Source organism: Delphinus delphis, chromosome 11 (assembly GCF_949987515.2).
Source record: "Delphinus delphis chromosome 11, mDelDel1.2, whole genome shotgun sequence".
Classification (NCBI taxonomy): Eukaryota; Metazoa; Chordata; class Mammalia; order Artiodactyla; family Delphinidae; genus Delphinus; species Delphinus delphis.
Genome location: NC_082693.1, coordinates 101,640,985 through 101,655,016, shown reverse-complemented (window position 1 = coordinate 101,655,016; position 14,032 = coordinate 101,640,985). Strand labels below are relative to the sequence as shown.

At 48.2% G+C, this 14,032-nt stretch overlaps 1 protein-coding gene across 1 annotated transcript in view; it reads left to right on the top strand.

Annotated features, from left to right (window-relative positions):
- Positions 1-471: 471 nt before the first annotated feature.
- Positions 472-14,032, top strand: part of TTLL8 (tubulin tyrosine ligase like 8) — a 41,203-nt gene continuing 27,642 nt past the window's right edge. The window contains exons 1-5 of the mRNA XM_060024020.1: positions 472-862; positions 1,136-1,234; positions 8,677-8,768; positions 12,198-12,336; positions 12,985-13,058. Of these exons, the coding sequence (XP_059880003.1) occupies positions 472-862; positions 1,136-1,234; positions 8,677-8,768; positions 12,198-12,336; positions 12,985-13,058 (795 nt within the window). The remainder of the gene's footprint in view (positions 863-1,135; positions 1,235-8,676; positions 8,769-12,197; positions 12,337-12,984; positions 13,059-14,032) is intronic.

Sequence of the window (14,032 nt, the reverse complement as noted above, 5' to 3'; positions counted from 1 at the left end):
GTTACCAGGAGGAAAGGCACTGATGGGGTGGGCGGGTCTTTCCTACTCACCCCTCCCTCCGCAAAGATGCTGGACCAGAGACGCAGGATATCTGGGTGGGCTGGGACACTGGCCGATGCTGGGAACCCCCGGGGCGGCGGGTCAGGCCCCACAAGTGACCCTGGGGACACGAGAGCACACTCCCTGGTGGGCTGGGGGCGTTCTGCTGGGGGACATCGGATGTTAGGTGCAGAGGGAGGCCCGAGGTGTGGACCAGAAAGAGGCCCGAGGGTCCCAGGACACAGCCTGCCCTGGACAGCCCGGCTGGTTCCGCAGGGGCGGGGGCCCGGGTGTGGCCCTCGGGTCTTTATGACCTGGGGGGCTCTGACTGCCAGGGCGGGTCTGTGTGACTCTGACACCCGGAGCAGGGCGGGACCGCGTGATCCCAGGCGGGGCGCGCGCCACTCGCTGGCCCTCCTCCCCGCGGACACCATGCCCGGCCCCCGGCGCCCCGGCCCCCGCGCGGGCCGTGGCCGCGCCTCGGACTGCAGCCCCTGCCGGGGGCCCCGCCTGGATGCCCCCGACCGCGGCCTGTGGGACCGCACGGCCCCCGCGCGCTGTCGTCCCCGGAGCCGCACTCTGAGCCGTCCCCGGAGCCGCACTCTGAGCCACTCCCGCAGCCGCTCCCGCCGCCCCCTGCCGCCCGCGCGCCCGCGCAACCCCACGCCCCGCTCCGGCCGCCGCCGAGCCGCGCTCCCCGGGCCCCGCTGCCGGCGCCCCGGTACTGCTGCACAATGCGCCGCGCGGCCCGGGCCCGTCACCCCGGGCAACCGGAGGACGCGGGACGGCGCGACGCGGGGCGAGGGCACGGGCCCCCGCCCGGGTGAGCACGGGGCCAACCGCCCTCCGCCCCTCCGCCCCTCCGCCCCTGGGATTCTAGACCACCCCCGCGGAGTCCCGGACCTACCCTTCCTTCGGAGCTCCTGACCGCCCCCTACTCCAGACCTGCCCAGCCCTACACCTCTGGACCCCGCCTTCGGCCCCCCCACCCCGACCCTAGCCTGCGCCCCCCAACCCCAGACTTCCCCCTCCACCTCCGCCCTGCTCTTGCCCCTCTGAGTTCCCTGCTTCTAGCAGCACTGATACCCCCTTGCAGGGGTCCAGGCAGTGGAAGGGAGGAAAGTTGAGGTGCCCGAGGCCGAGGCCGGAATGGAACCGTCTGCGTCATCGGAAGCGGAGCGGAGAGGAGAATCTAGTCAGTATTGTCCTGAGCCCGCCGCCCTGGGTTTCCTGAAAGGGACCGCCAAGCTCAGGCTCGGGGAGGGGGCATCCGTCTGTTCTGTTGATCTGTCTGCCCGTCCTTATTCCGAAGTGCCTGCTTTAATTCCAGGAGCCTCGTAATGTCTTAATATTTATCTGACTTTGTTCTTCAAGATGCGCTCAGGTTTTCTTGGACTTTTGCATTTTTAGAATCGATTGTTAATATAAGCCCCCCCCCAACACACACACACACACACACACACACACACACACACACACACACACACACGAGTCCTGCTGGAATTTTGTGATTCCATTGAATGTGTAGATCAATTGGGGTGAGAATTAACATCTTAATATCCAGACTTCTGACCATGAACATTAGCTCTTTCATTCTTGTCAGTAAGGTTCCCACTTTTAGTTACAGGTGTGCAAGACCTTTTGTTAGAATCACTCCCAGATAATCCATGCTTAATACTGCTGTAGGTGGTATTTTTGAGTTTCATTTTCTAATTGTCTCTAGTGTATAGAAATACAGTTGAATTCATTTTCCTGGCTTGGAAATAGAAATAATTAGATTTATTACATACACAATCATCACCTGCAGATCTTTTCAGTCTTAATACCTCTTATTTCCTTTTCTTGCATTATTGCATGGGCTAGCACTTTTGAGTATAATGTTGAATAGATATGATATAGTGGACATCTTTTTTTGTTTCCACACAGGAGGAAAGTGCTCAGTGTTTCACCATGAAATATGATGTATAAGTTTTTTTAAATGTTTTAAACATGATTTTTTTTCACATTTCTTTGACTGTCAAGTTTTCTTTGGCAAATTTATCTAAAATATTGAATTTTCATTTTAGAACCTATTTTATAGTTATAATACAGAGGCCCTAAACTGATCCAGGTTCACCAGGATACCTTTCTCTAAGCCCTAGTGGTTAATATTTTGCCTATAAAATGTACAAGTATCTTTTAATTAAGTTGTCATTCACAAAAATTATAAATTAAACACCTATAAATTCTTGTTGCTATAAGTTTTAAAGGAAGTTCCCTTTATTCCTAGTTTACTGAGAGTTTTAAAACAAGTAGTTATTACATTTTATCATATGTTTTCTTCTGCATATTTTTTCCTTTAGTCTATCAAATGATTACATTATGGATTTTCAAATATTAAACAAACTTTGTATCCCTAAAACAAATACCACATGGTCAAGTGTACTGTTTTATATGTCACTGGATTTGATTTACAAATATTTTAAGATTTTTGTGTCTATTTTTATAAGCAAGATTGGCTTGTAATACTTCTTTCTTTTAAAAAGGTCCTTGTCAGATTTTGGTGTTAAATGTATGACCTCATAAAAAAAACTTGAAAAAGAAAAAAAAAGAAAGGGTTGAAAAGGCTTTTCTACTTTCCTCTTTAGTGAAAGGGTTTATATGGGGGGTTTTGGGTTTTTTTTTTTTTTCTTCTGAAATATTTGGACAGATTGACCTCTAATGCCATCTAGGCCTGGCTTCATTGTGGGAAGCATTTTAAATATGGAGTTAATTTGTTTAACAGAAATAGGCCCATCTGGATTTTCTATTTCTTTTATGTCACTTTTGATAAGCAGTGTCGTTTAAGGAAAATGCCCATTTCATATGAATTGCCAAATTATTGACATGTGGATGTTCATAATATCTTTTTTATTGAAGTATAGTTGATTTACTATATTTATATTTATATTTCAGGTATACAGCAAAGTGATTCACCTATATATATATATATATATATATATATGCTTTTTCAGATTCTTTTCCATTATAGGTTATTACAAGATATTATTCCCTATGCTATACAGCAGGTCCTTGTTGTGTATTTATTTTGTAGAGAGTAGTGTGTATCTGTTAATCCCAAACTCCTAATTTATTCCTCCCCTCCCACCTTTCTCCTTTGGTAACCGTAAGTTTGTTTTCTATATCTGTGAATCTATTTCTGTTTTGTAAGTAAGTTCATTTGTATCATTTTTTAAGATTCCACATATAAGTGATATCAAATGATATTTGTCTTTCTCTATCTGACTTACTTCACTTAATATGATAATCTCTAGGTCCATCCATGTTGCTGCAAATGGCATTATTTCATTCTTTTTTGTGGCTGAGTAATATTTCATTGTATATGTATATATATATGTATACCACATCTTCTTTATCCATTCATCTGTTGATGGACATTTAGGTCGCTTCCATGTCTTGGCTACTGTAAATAGTGCTGCTGTGAACATGGGGGTGCATGTATCTTTTCAAATTAGAGTTTTCGTCTTTTCCAGCTATACACCCAGGAGTGGGATTGCTAGATCATATGATAACCCTATTTTTAGTTTTTTAAGCAACCTTCATTCTGTTCTCCATAGTGGCTACACCAATTTACATTCCCACCAACAGTGTAGGAGGGTTCCCTTTCCCCACACCCTTTCCAGCATTTATAATTTGTAGACTTTTTGATGGTGGCCATTCTGACTGGTGTGAGGTGATACCTCATTGTAGTTTTGATTTGCATTTTTCTAGTAATTAGTGATATTGATCATCTCTTCATGTGCCTATTGCCATTTGTATGTCTTCTTTGGAGAAATGTCTGTTTAGGTCTTCTAAATCCCATTTTTTGATTGGGTTGTTTGTTTGCTTGATACTGAGCTGTTTACATATTTTGGAAATTAATCCCTTGTCAGTTGCATCATTTGCAAATTTGTTCTTCCAGTCCATAGGTTGTCTTTTCATTTTGTTTATGGTTTCCTTTGCTGTGCAAAAGCTTTTAAGTTAAATTAGGCCCCATTTGTTTATTTTTGCTTTTATTTTCATTGCTTTAGGAGATGAATCAAAAAAATATTGCTGCAATTTATGTCAAAGAGTGTTCTCCCTATGTTTTCCTCTAGGAGTTTTATCCAGTCTTACATTTAGGTCTTTAATCCATTTTTAGTTTATTTTTGTATAAGGTGTTAGAGAATGTTCTAATTTCATTCTTTTACCTGTAGCTGTCCAGTTTTCCGAGCACCACTTATTGAAGAGGCTGTCTTTTCTCCATTGTATATCCTTGCCTCATAGATTAATTGACCATAAGTACATGGGTTTATTTCTGGGCTCTCTATCTATTGATCTATATTTCTGTTTTTGTGCCAGTACCATACTGTTCTGATTACTGTAGCTTTGTAGTATAGTCTGAAGTCAGGGCGTGTGTACCGCCAGCTCCATTCTTCTTTCTCAAGATTGTTTTGGCTATTCAGGGTCTTTTGTGTTTCCATACAAATTTAAAAATTATTTGTTCTAGTTTTGTGAAAAATGCCATTGGTAATTTGGTAGGGGTTGAATTGAATCTATATGTTGCTTTGGCTAGTGCGGTCATTTTAATATATTGATTCTTCCAATCCAAGAACACGGTATATCTTTTCATCTGTTTGTGTCATCTTCAATTTCTTTCATCAGCATCTTATAGTTTTTGGACTACAGGTTTTTTTGCCTGCTTAGGTAGGTTTATCCCTAGGTATTTTATTCTTTTCAATGCAATGATAAATGGGATTGTTTTCTTAATTTCTCTTTCTGATCTTTTGTTGTTAGTATATAGAAATGCAACAGATTTCTGTATATTAATTTTGTATCCTACAACTTTGTACTGAATTCACTGATGAGCTCTAGTAGTTTTCTGGTGGCATCTTTAGGATTGTCTATGTATAGTATCATGTTGTCTGCAAACAGTGACAGTTTTACTTCTTCCTTTCCAATTCGGTTCCTTTTATTTCTTTCTCTTCTCTGATTGCTGTGGCTAGGACTTCCAAAATTATGTTGAATAAAAGTGGTGAGAGTGGGCGTCCTTGTCTTGTTCCTGATCTTAGAGGTAATGCTTTTCACCACTGAGTATGATGTTAGCTGTGGGTTTGTCATATATGGACTTTATTATGTTGAGGTAGGTTCCCTCTAAGCCTGCTTTCTGGGGAGTTTTCATCATAAATGATGTTGAATTTTGTCAAAAGCCTTTCCTTCATCTATTGAGATGATCATGTGGTTTTTATTCTTCAGTTTGTTAATGTGATGTATCATGTTGACTGATTTGTAGATATTGAAAAATCCTTGCATCCCTGGGATAAATCCCACTTGATCATGGTGTCATGGTGTATGATCCTTTTAATGTATTGTTGGATTCAGTTTTCTGGTATTTTGTTGAGGATAATTGCATCTATGTTCAGCAGTGATATTGGCCTATAATTTTCTTTTTTTGTGATATCTTTGTCTGGTTTTGGTATCAGGGTGATAGTGGTCTCATAGAATGAGTTTGTAAGTGTTTCTTCCTTTGCAGTTTTTTGGAATAGTTTCAGAAGGATAGGTGTTAACTCTTCTCTAAATGTTTGGTAGAATTTACCTGTGCTGCCGTCTGATCCTGGACTTTTGCTGGTTGGGAGTTTTAAAACTACTAATTCAATTTCAATACTGGTAATTGGTCTGTTCATATTTTCTGTTTCTTCCTGGTTCAGTCTTGGGAGAGTGTACCTTTCTAAGAATTTGTCCATTTCTTCTAGGTTGTCCACTGTATTGGCATAGAGTTGCTTGCAGTAGTCTCTTATGATCCTTTATATTTCTGTGGTGTGGGTTGTAACTTCTCCGTTTTCATTTCAGATTTTATTGATTTGGGCCCTCTTCCTTTTCTTCTTGATGAGTGTAGCTAAAGATTTATCAATTTTGTTTACCTTTTCAAAGAACCAGCTTTTAGTTTCATTGATCTTTTCCATTGTTTTTTTTAGTCTCTCTTTCATTTATTTCTGCTCTGATCTTTATGATTTCTTTCCTTCTACTAACTTTGGGTTTGTTCTTCTTTTTCTAGTTGCTTTAGGTGTAAGATTAGGTTGTTTGTTCTCCTTTTTCTAGTTGCTTTAGGTGTGAGATTAGGTTGTTTATTTGAGATTTTTCCTGTGTCCTGAGGTAGGCTTGTATCGCTACAACTTCCGTCTTAGAACTGCTTTTGCTATTATGTCTGACAGAGTTTGGATTGTTGTGTTTCCATTTTTATTTGTCTCCAGATATGTTTTAATTTCCTCTTTGATTTCTTCAGCCACTCATTGGTTGTTTAGTAGCATATTGTTTACCCTCCACCTGTTTGTGTTTTTTGCAGTTTTTTTTCTTGTAGTTGATTTCTAGTCTTATAGTGTTGTGGTCAGTCTATTTAGAGGTTTATCAGTTTGAAAAAAAATGTTTCAAAGATCCAACTTTTGGTTTTGCTAATTTTCTCTATAGTACATTTGTGGGTTTTCTTAAAAAAATTATTTATTTTTAATTTTGGCTGTGTGGGGTCTTCATTGCTGCACGCAGGCTTCCTCTAGTTGCAGAGAGCGGGGGCTACTCTTCGTTGCGGTGCACGGGCTTCTCATTGCAGTGGCTTCTCTTGTTGTGGAGCACAAGCTCTAGGTGCAGGCTCAGTAGTTGTGGCACACGGGCTCAGTAGTTTTGGCGCACGGGCTTAGTTGCTTCACAGCATGTGGGATCTTCCCGGACCAGAGATCGAACCCGTGTCCCCTGTGCTGGCAGGCAGATTCTTAACCACTGTGCCACCAGGCAAGTCCCCCAAAAAACATTTTATTAATATCTCCTCTGGTAATATCTGGTATTGATGATTTGTTTGGGTTTGAATTTGCTGGTAGTTTTCTGGTGATTTCTTTGGGTTTGACTTTGAGGTGATCTTTCTAATATCTGAGATGGACGCTTCACTGACTGTCCTTAGCCTTTATTATTTTCCACTATTTGCATCTACAGCTAAAAATCGCTTTATAAACAGAACCTAGCTACAAGATTCGATACTTGGTATTTTAACTCTCATTTAGTTAAGAAACATTCATTACTCTTTATCCCGATCTCCTCTTTGACGCGCGTTATTCAGAAGCACGTTTGTGAAATGTGTGTTAATCTCCTGTTGTTACTTTGTCTTCTGATTAAACTCCCTGACTTCACGGCTCTGTGATCAGGGGACATGATCTATGTGGCTACTGTCCCTTTGAAATTGGTTAAGAATATCTCCGTGGTCAATTTTAATAAATGTTCCCTGTGTCCTGGAATGGGCAGGATGGCGGCCACTGAGCGAGGTGTTCTGTGTGCGTGTGAGGTGAGGGGCGGACAGTCACATTCAATCCTCACCCTCACTGACCTTTGTGGTTGTGTCAGTGACCGAGGGCAGTGCCTGTGCCTATCTGCAGCTGAGGCTACTGTGTCCTCCTGGTGGTCCTGCCAGCCCTGCTCTGGTTTGTAACTGACTGTCCAGAACTCCCCACATGTGGAAGCCCTCAGATGCACCTTGGTGTCTGCTTTGTCAGTTGAATGTACTGTATTTTTTTTCCCCGAGTCTAGGGTTTGCCTTCTCGTTTTCTTAGCCGAGGAGAACATTTCAATTTTGATAAAGTCTGATTTGCCCATTTTAGCTTCGATGATCAGTGCTTTTGTGGAGCATCTCGGATTTGCTGCCTGGCCCGAGGCTCTGAGAGCCCCTCCCGGCTCCTGTGCACGTCTCACACTTGCGCCTGTGACCCACGTCCAGTTACCGTGTGTCCCCAGGTGGGGCTAGGGCTCCCCTCTCCATGTGGACAGGCCGCTGCTGCAGCCCCACCCCCGCTCAGGGCCTCGGTGCTCTCCCTTGCCTGCATCAGTTGGCTCCGAGGGTGTGGGTCTCTGGGGTCCACGGGGTGGAGGGAGATGCAGGTGGAGCAGGTGGGTGGGTGGCCAGGGTGTCACTGCCTGCCTGCCCACCTGGGATGCTCTTTGGACGTCCAGGGACCATGGGTCCAGGAGGCGTCGGGAGGTCGGATGGTCTGCCGGGGTGTGTACATTGCAGGAGCATCTGCCCCGTGGAATTCAAGCCACCATCTGGGATGAGATGGCCCAGGGTGGACGGGGAGGTGAAGCACAGATGTCTGCGGTCCAGGCCTGGGCCTGGCCACAGTTAGGGCATGGGGAGAGAGAAGGGGTGGCAGTGAGGGAGGGACAGCGGGGCTCAGGGGAGCAGGGACTGGCCGGCTGAGTGTCCAGTGCTGGCAGAGACCTGGACGCGGGGAGTGACCACGGGATTGGCCTGTGCACGTGTGACCTCGGTCCGAGCTTGTCTGTGGTGGAGCCAGGAGACGCGCTGTGGAGAGAGGAGAGACGAGAGGTGGAGGAGGGAGTGGGCAGGTGCAGGGATGAGGGGTTTCATTGTAACGTCTATATGGACGCTGCTACGCTTGCTGTGTGCTGATGGGAGTCTGCTGGTCAGGGTCCAGAGAGGACCCCAGAGGGGCTGGTGGCCGGAAGGCTGGCCCAGGCAGAGGCTGAGGGCTGGCCGAGTGCTGTGGGGGGCTGGACATGGGGATTAGGCTGGTGTCTCCTGAGTCCGAATGTCACTTGTTCGCTCTTCCCTTTGCCTTGATGTCTGTTTCTCTTTTGTAGAATTAAAACGAGGAATTTCCCAAGACTTGATTTCTTCCCCCAAATTAGACAAATACAAAATAGCAAGACAATTAACGGACAAGGCAATCAAGGTAAATGCTCTTTGGGGCTCGGGGGGAGGGGTACTTTTAAGAACAGAAATTCGTTTTGGAATTTAGAGAGTGAGTTTGTTGCCTCTGACGCCCCCCCCGCCCATGGGAGGCGGCCCCCGCAGTCCTGGCCCCCGCCTGGAGGCTTCTGCCAGTTACTTTATGTTTCAGCTGTACTTTTGAAATAGGTAATGCTTTCAAAATTCAAAAAACGCAGACACATACACGGTAAAAATCTCTCCTGCAGCCATGCAGTCGTGTGACTGCAGCTGTGGACACACATCCCAGACAAGGGACAGACTCCTAGTGCCTCACAGACCCCCTCCCATCCACTCCCCCTGCCCCAGGCTCCCGGGTGACACGGTGAGGACACTTGCATGTGAGAGGGGTTTGTGCCCAGGAGAGGAACTCTGGGGCTCGAGTGGGGCAGCTGGCATACCCACCTACTTCCTCAAGGGGGAGGCCCACCTTTCAGCAGAATGGGAGAATTTGGGGGAGATAAAGAAGGACAAGCGTTCTTCAAATGGGGGCAGGTGGCTCCACGGCTACCACTCTGAGAACGTGATCCTCTGTCCTTATCACGCGTTTGCGTTGCTCAGGCCGGGACACTGACAAAGCCAACACACATTAACACGTGGAAATGTGCTCATTCCCTTAACTTTCTTCTGAAGCACAGCACACACATGAGAGTGTGCAGATCATAAGTGCACAGCTCAGGCTGTGATGGGCTGGATGTACCTGGAGAGAGAAGCACAGCACAGGTGACGTATGTCATCAGCATGAACCCCTGCAGACATGACAGCACCTCTGCCCCCTTGGAAGCTGCCTCCCGCCCTAGTTATTCCCAAATCCTGGCAACCACGGATGTGCCCTTTGTGCTTCCTACCACTGTCCTTTCTGGGACTTCATATAAGTAGAATTTAATCTTCAGATTTTCTTCTGAGACCTTAAAACATATAAACATTCAGGGCTACAAACATCCCACTAAGTACTGCTTTAGCTGCATTTCAAAAGATTTCATTTTGTAGTGTTTTTGATGAGATTCAGTTCAAAGTATTTTATAATTCATATTATTGCTTTTCATTGACTGTGTGTTACTTAAAACTATGGTTCTTAATTTCTAAACTGGTGGCTCTTTTTCTAGTTATTTTGATATTGATTTCTAGTTTGATTGCCTGTGGTTGAGGATGTAATGGGTACAATGTTATTCCATTGAAATGTGTTCGGACCTGCTTTATACCTAGCATTTTGTTAATTTACATAAAAGTTGATGTAGAGTGCTGTATTCGCAGCCATCAGGGTAGAGCTTGTTATTTGCGTTGTCGAAGTCTTCTAGCCTTATTGAAATTTTTTGTCTCCGTGTTCTCTAATTTACTGAGAGAAGCATGTTAAATATCCTGTTGTAATTGGGGATTTGTCTACTTTGTGTTTCTGCCAGTTTTTGCTCTATATAATTTATAGCCATCTTAATGGGTGCAAATGTATCTTTCTGGTGAATTGAACGTTTGCTTTAAATTACGGGATGATTTTCTTTACTTTAGTGATGTTTCTTTGTCCCAAAGGCTATTCTGTCTCATATATAGATCCTTTTATTTTTTATCTATCTGTAGGGTTGTGCTTCTGATTTTCTCCTGTAAACAACATAGATTTAGATTAAAAAAAGATACAGTCTGGCACTCCTTACCTTTTAACTGGAGCCTTTTGTGTATTTATCTATATTAAACACTGGTGTATTCCCATCATGTTGCATTCATCTGGCTTGCACTGTCTGTTCAGTTTTCCTCTCCTTTCATGCCTCCTTGTGGACTGATTACTTTTTATTATTCCATTTTCCCTCTCTTATGTTAGAAATCTTGTACTCTTTTTTGTCCTTTTGTAGTTCCCTTATGTATTGTACTGTGCTGACTTATTAAAGTTAATCAGATTTTCTGAAGTCATTCAGTTGGACTCCAGTTAAGGAGAGGATTGGACGCAGCTGGGAGGTCTTGCTGGAGCTGCAGGGCACTGACATTCCTGCTGTTGTCATACTCCCTGCCCGCCTCTCCTCACAGTGGCCCCTGTCGTGGTGCACGGCCCTGTCGAGGGTGAGGCCAGGCTTTGGACTGAGGTTCTGATTAGAAGGGGGCTTGGAGGTCTTTCATGTGGGCGCTGGGACTTGAGTTCTCAGCGTCTGGCCACAAGCCCACACGTTCTTGGCATGTGTTCCCAGTCTTCCCGCTGGGACCCATGTTAGCTACCAATGCTGCTTGACAAATCACCATGAATTTAGCCGCTTAAACACGCCACGTATTATCTCCTGTGGGTCAGGGGTCCAGGCTGGGTCCTCTGCTCAGTGTCTGTCAAGGGTGAAGTGAAGCATCAGCCAGATGGGGTCTCATCTGAAGGCTCAACAGGGGAAGGACCTGCTTCCAAGCTTCCTCAGCTTGTTGGCAGAATTAATTTCCTTGTGGCACCTTCTTCAAAGCCAGCAGTGGAGAGAGACAGTCTCTGCTGTTTTCAGTCTCTGACTTGAGAGAATCCTGGACCCTCTTTTAAGCGGCACACCTGATTAGGTCAGGCCCACCCAGGATAATCTGTCTTTCAAATTCAGAGTCTTATTAGGGACCCTAATGAGTTTGAGCCGCCTCCCCCTGCTGCCCTGGCCTCCCCTCTTGCTCTCACAAGCTAATGAGGCCCTAAGCTCATGAGGCCCTAAGCTCACTGCTGACCATACCCCTGTTCCCTGACCCTGCCCTGCAGCTGCTGCCCTCTGACCTCGTCCAACGGATGTGTCCAGGCTGTGTCCTCAGCAGCATGGGCCCTGGGGCTCCAGCATGACCATCACTCTCCTGCCCTCTGTCCCTCATCTGGGAAGGCAGAGGATGCAAGCTACCAACTCCCTGCCTGGCCCCTGGCAGCTGGCCTCATTCCCACAGTGATGAGCAGAGCCCCCAGCTCCCCTGGTGCTGGCCCTGGGCAGTTCGCACTGCCCCTCCAGCCATTGGTGGGCATTTGTTCCCCCCTCTCCTCTCAAACCTCGAGCAGCTCCCCCACCCCAGGCATGAGGGGCGGTCACCTTTGCAGAGAAAAGAAAGCCGCAGAGCACAGGCCCTCGGGCCCTGTCCTGCATCCCACCCTTCAGACCTGGAGCTGCCCTGAGCTGGAGTCTGAGCCTCAGGAAGCATGGAGGTCCTGGCTGTGCTGTGCCTCCTGGCCTCCGCGTTTGGGGCAGCTGGCACACACACGGCGGAGTGGGCCTGCCCGGGGGCTGCCCGGGGCTGCCCGGCCCCAACCGTCGGCCGTCCCAACGCTCCTGGGGGATTTTCTCGGAGCAGAACACAGGTGTCTTCCCGCCGGTGCAGCCTGTGTCATCCTGAGAGTAGACTCCTCTTGCGGAGACAAAATTAACTCGTTTTCAATTCTTTAATTTCAAATACACTCTTGCAATTCAAGGAAAAGAAGATCTTCTCCATCTACGGACACTCCCCGGTGATCCGGGCCTCCCTGCGGAGGAAGGGCTGGGTGGAGAAGAGGTTCCACTTTCTGCCCAAGGTCGTTCCGAGTGTCAAAGACGAAGGGGAAGGAGCGCCAGGTAGAGTATTGGAGGTGTCTTGTGTTTCGGTGTGAGAGGTTTGTGTGTATGTCACGAGGACCCAGACGTGAGTCGATTCTGCGGGTCCTGTGCTGTGGCCTCGCCCTTGGGGAAGGAGTCACCTCCCGGCCCCCGCCCCAGGCGTCCGGGCACTGGCGAGCCCTTTCAAACCCTGGTACTGGTCACTTCTTGGTGTCCCACCGTCCATGCCCAGACCTCCTCCTGTGTCTGGATGGTGTTCATCGTCCTTTAGCGGCCTGGCCCTGGCTGTCCCTCCTCTGCCCCATGCTTGGCCCCCAGCAGTGCCCACTGCACCCAGCCCCTGGTCACGGGTCCTCCCTGACCCCACCTGTGCCTGCCCCCTGCTCGGCACAAAGTCTTCATCCTCTTGGCTCCAGGGTCTGCACTGGGCCCTGTCCCACACGGTGCTTGAGACCCAGCTTACAGCCCTGCCCACGTCCCGGGTCCCCGACCCTGGCACGGCCCCTGGCGGGGGTGCCACGCAGTGGACACCCGAGCCTGACTCGACCCTGCTCCTTTCGGGACCCACGGGGGCACCTGCTCCGCACTGGGCCCTGTCGTGGGCCCGGCTGTGGTCACGCCTTCCGGCCATGATGCACTGACATCTCCTGTGTGTTGTGTTTGCAGAAAACAAACATGCTGAAGGCAAAGAAAGCCAAGAAGTGGCTTTGAGGAAAACAGACGACATCCACGATGTGATGGTAGGCCCCGTGGGCTCTGGAGGGGTCTCGGCTGACGTTTACCTGCCCTTGTGCCGTGTCCTGGGGGGGGAGATGTGGCAAAGCCACGGTCACGCCCGGCCTCGAGGACATGCGCGCGAGTGCATGCGTGTGCACGTGTGTGCGTCCGTGTGCCCCCTGTTTCTGAGTGTCCACGTGTGTGCCTCCACGCGTGGGCAGGCAAGCTGGGCCTGTGGTCTGTGGAAACCCTGTGGGACAGGATCAGAACAGCCCCCAGGCGGCGACGGTGGCGGTGGAGTCTGCTGGACGCAGCGCCTGCCTGCGGGGCGGGGCAGCTGCCACAGGGCCCAGCTCCCGGGCCTTGATGCTCCCTGGTGGCAGGTCAGCCATCAGGGATGGGCTTTGCAGAGCTGTGCTGCCCCGGGAGGGCTCTGCTGGCCAATAACAGAGGGCCACTGCGACTCAAGGGGAGGGAAGAAAGTTAAAACAAGACCAAACAGCGTCCACCGCGAGCAAGCGTGACGCGTTGACCGCACTGAAGAGCTCCTGTCCCTCATGTGACCCCGTGAACAGAACGAAAAGACGAGCCGCTCAGGGAGGTACTTGCAGGGCTTACGAGTTAAAAGATCTGGTACTCAGAACATGTGACGCGCTCACAGGTCAGGAGCAGATGACGATCCAATAGAAACGGGCAAAGCCCCGACAGGCCGGGGAGCCCATCACTGCAAGTTCCCAGAGCGGATTCCTTTCTGTGAAAGTCGACCGTGAGGCTGGGGGGCTGTCCACGGGTAGGGGGCGTGGGCAGTCGGCGGGGGTGGGTGCAGGGGGCCGGGCCTGCGCAGGAGCGTCAGCTCTGGACCGAAGGCCGTTTCTCACCCCAGGCGCCCGGGGGGCCACCAAGCTGCTGTCTGTGCTTCCGTGTACGACGGTTCATCACACAGTGTGACAAATGACACTTACACGGGAAGGTGGCAGCAGGAGCTGTACATGTCACT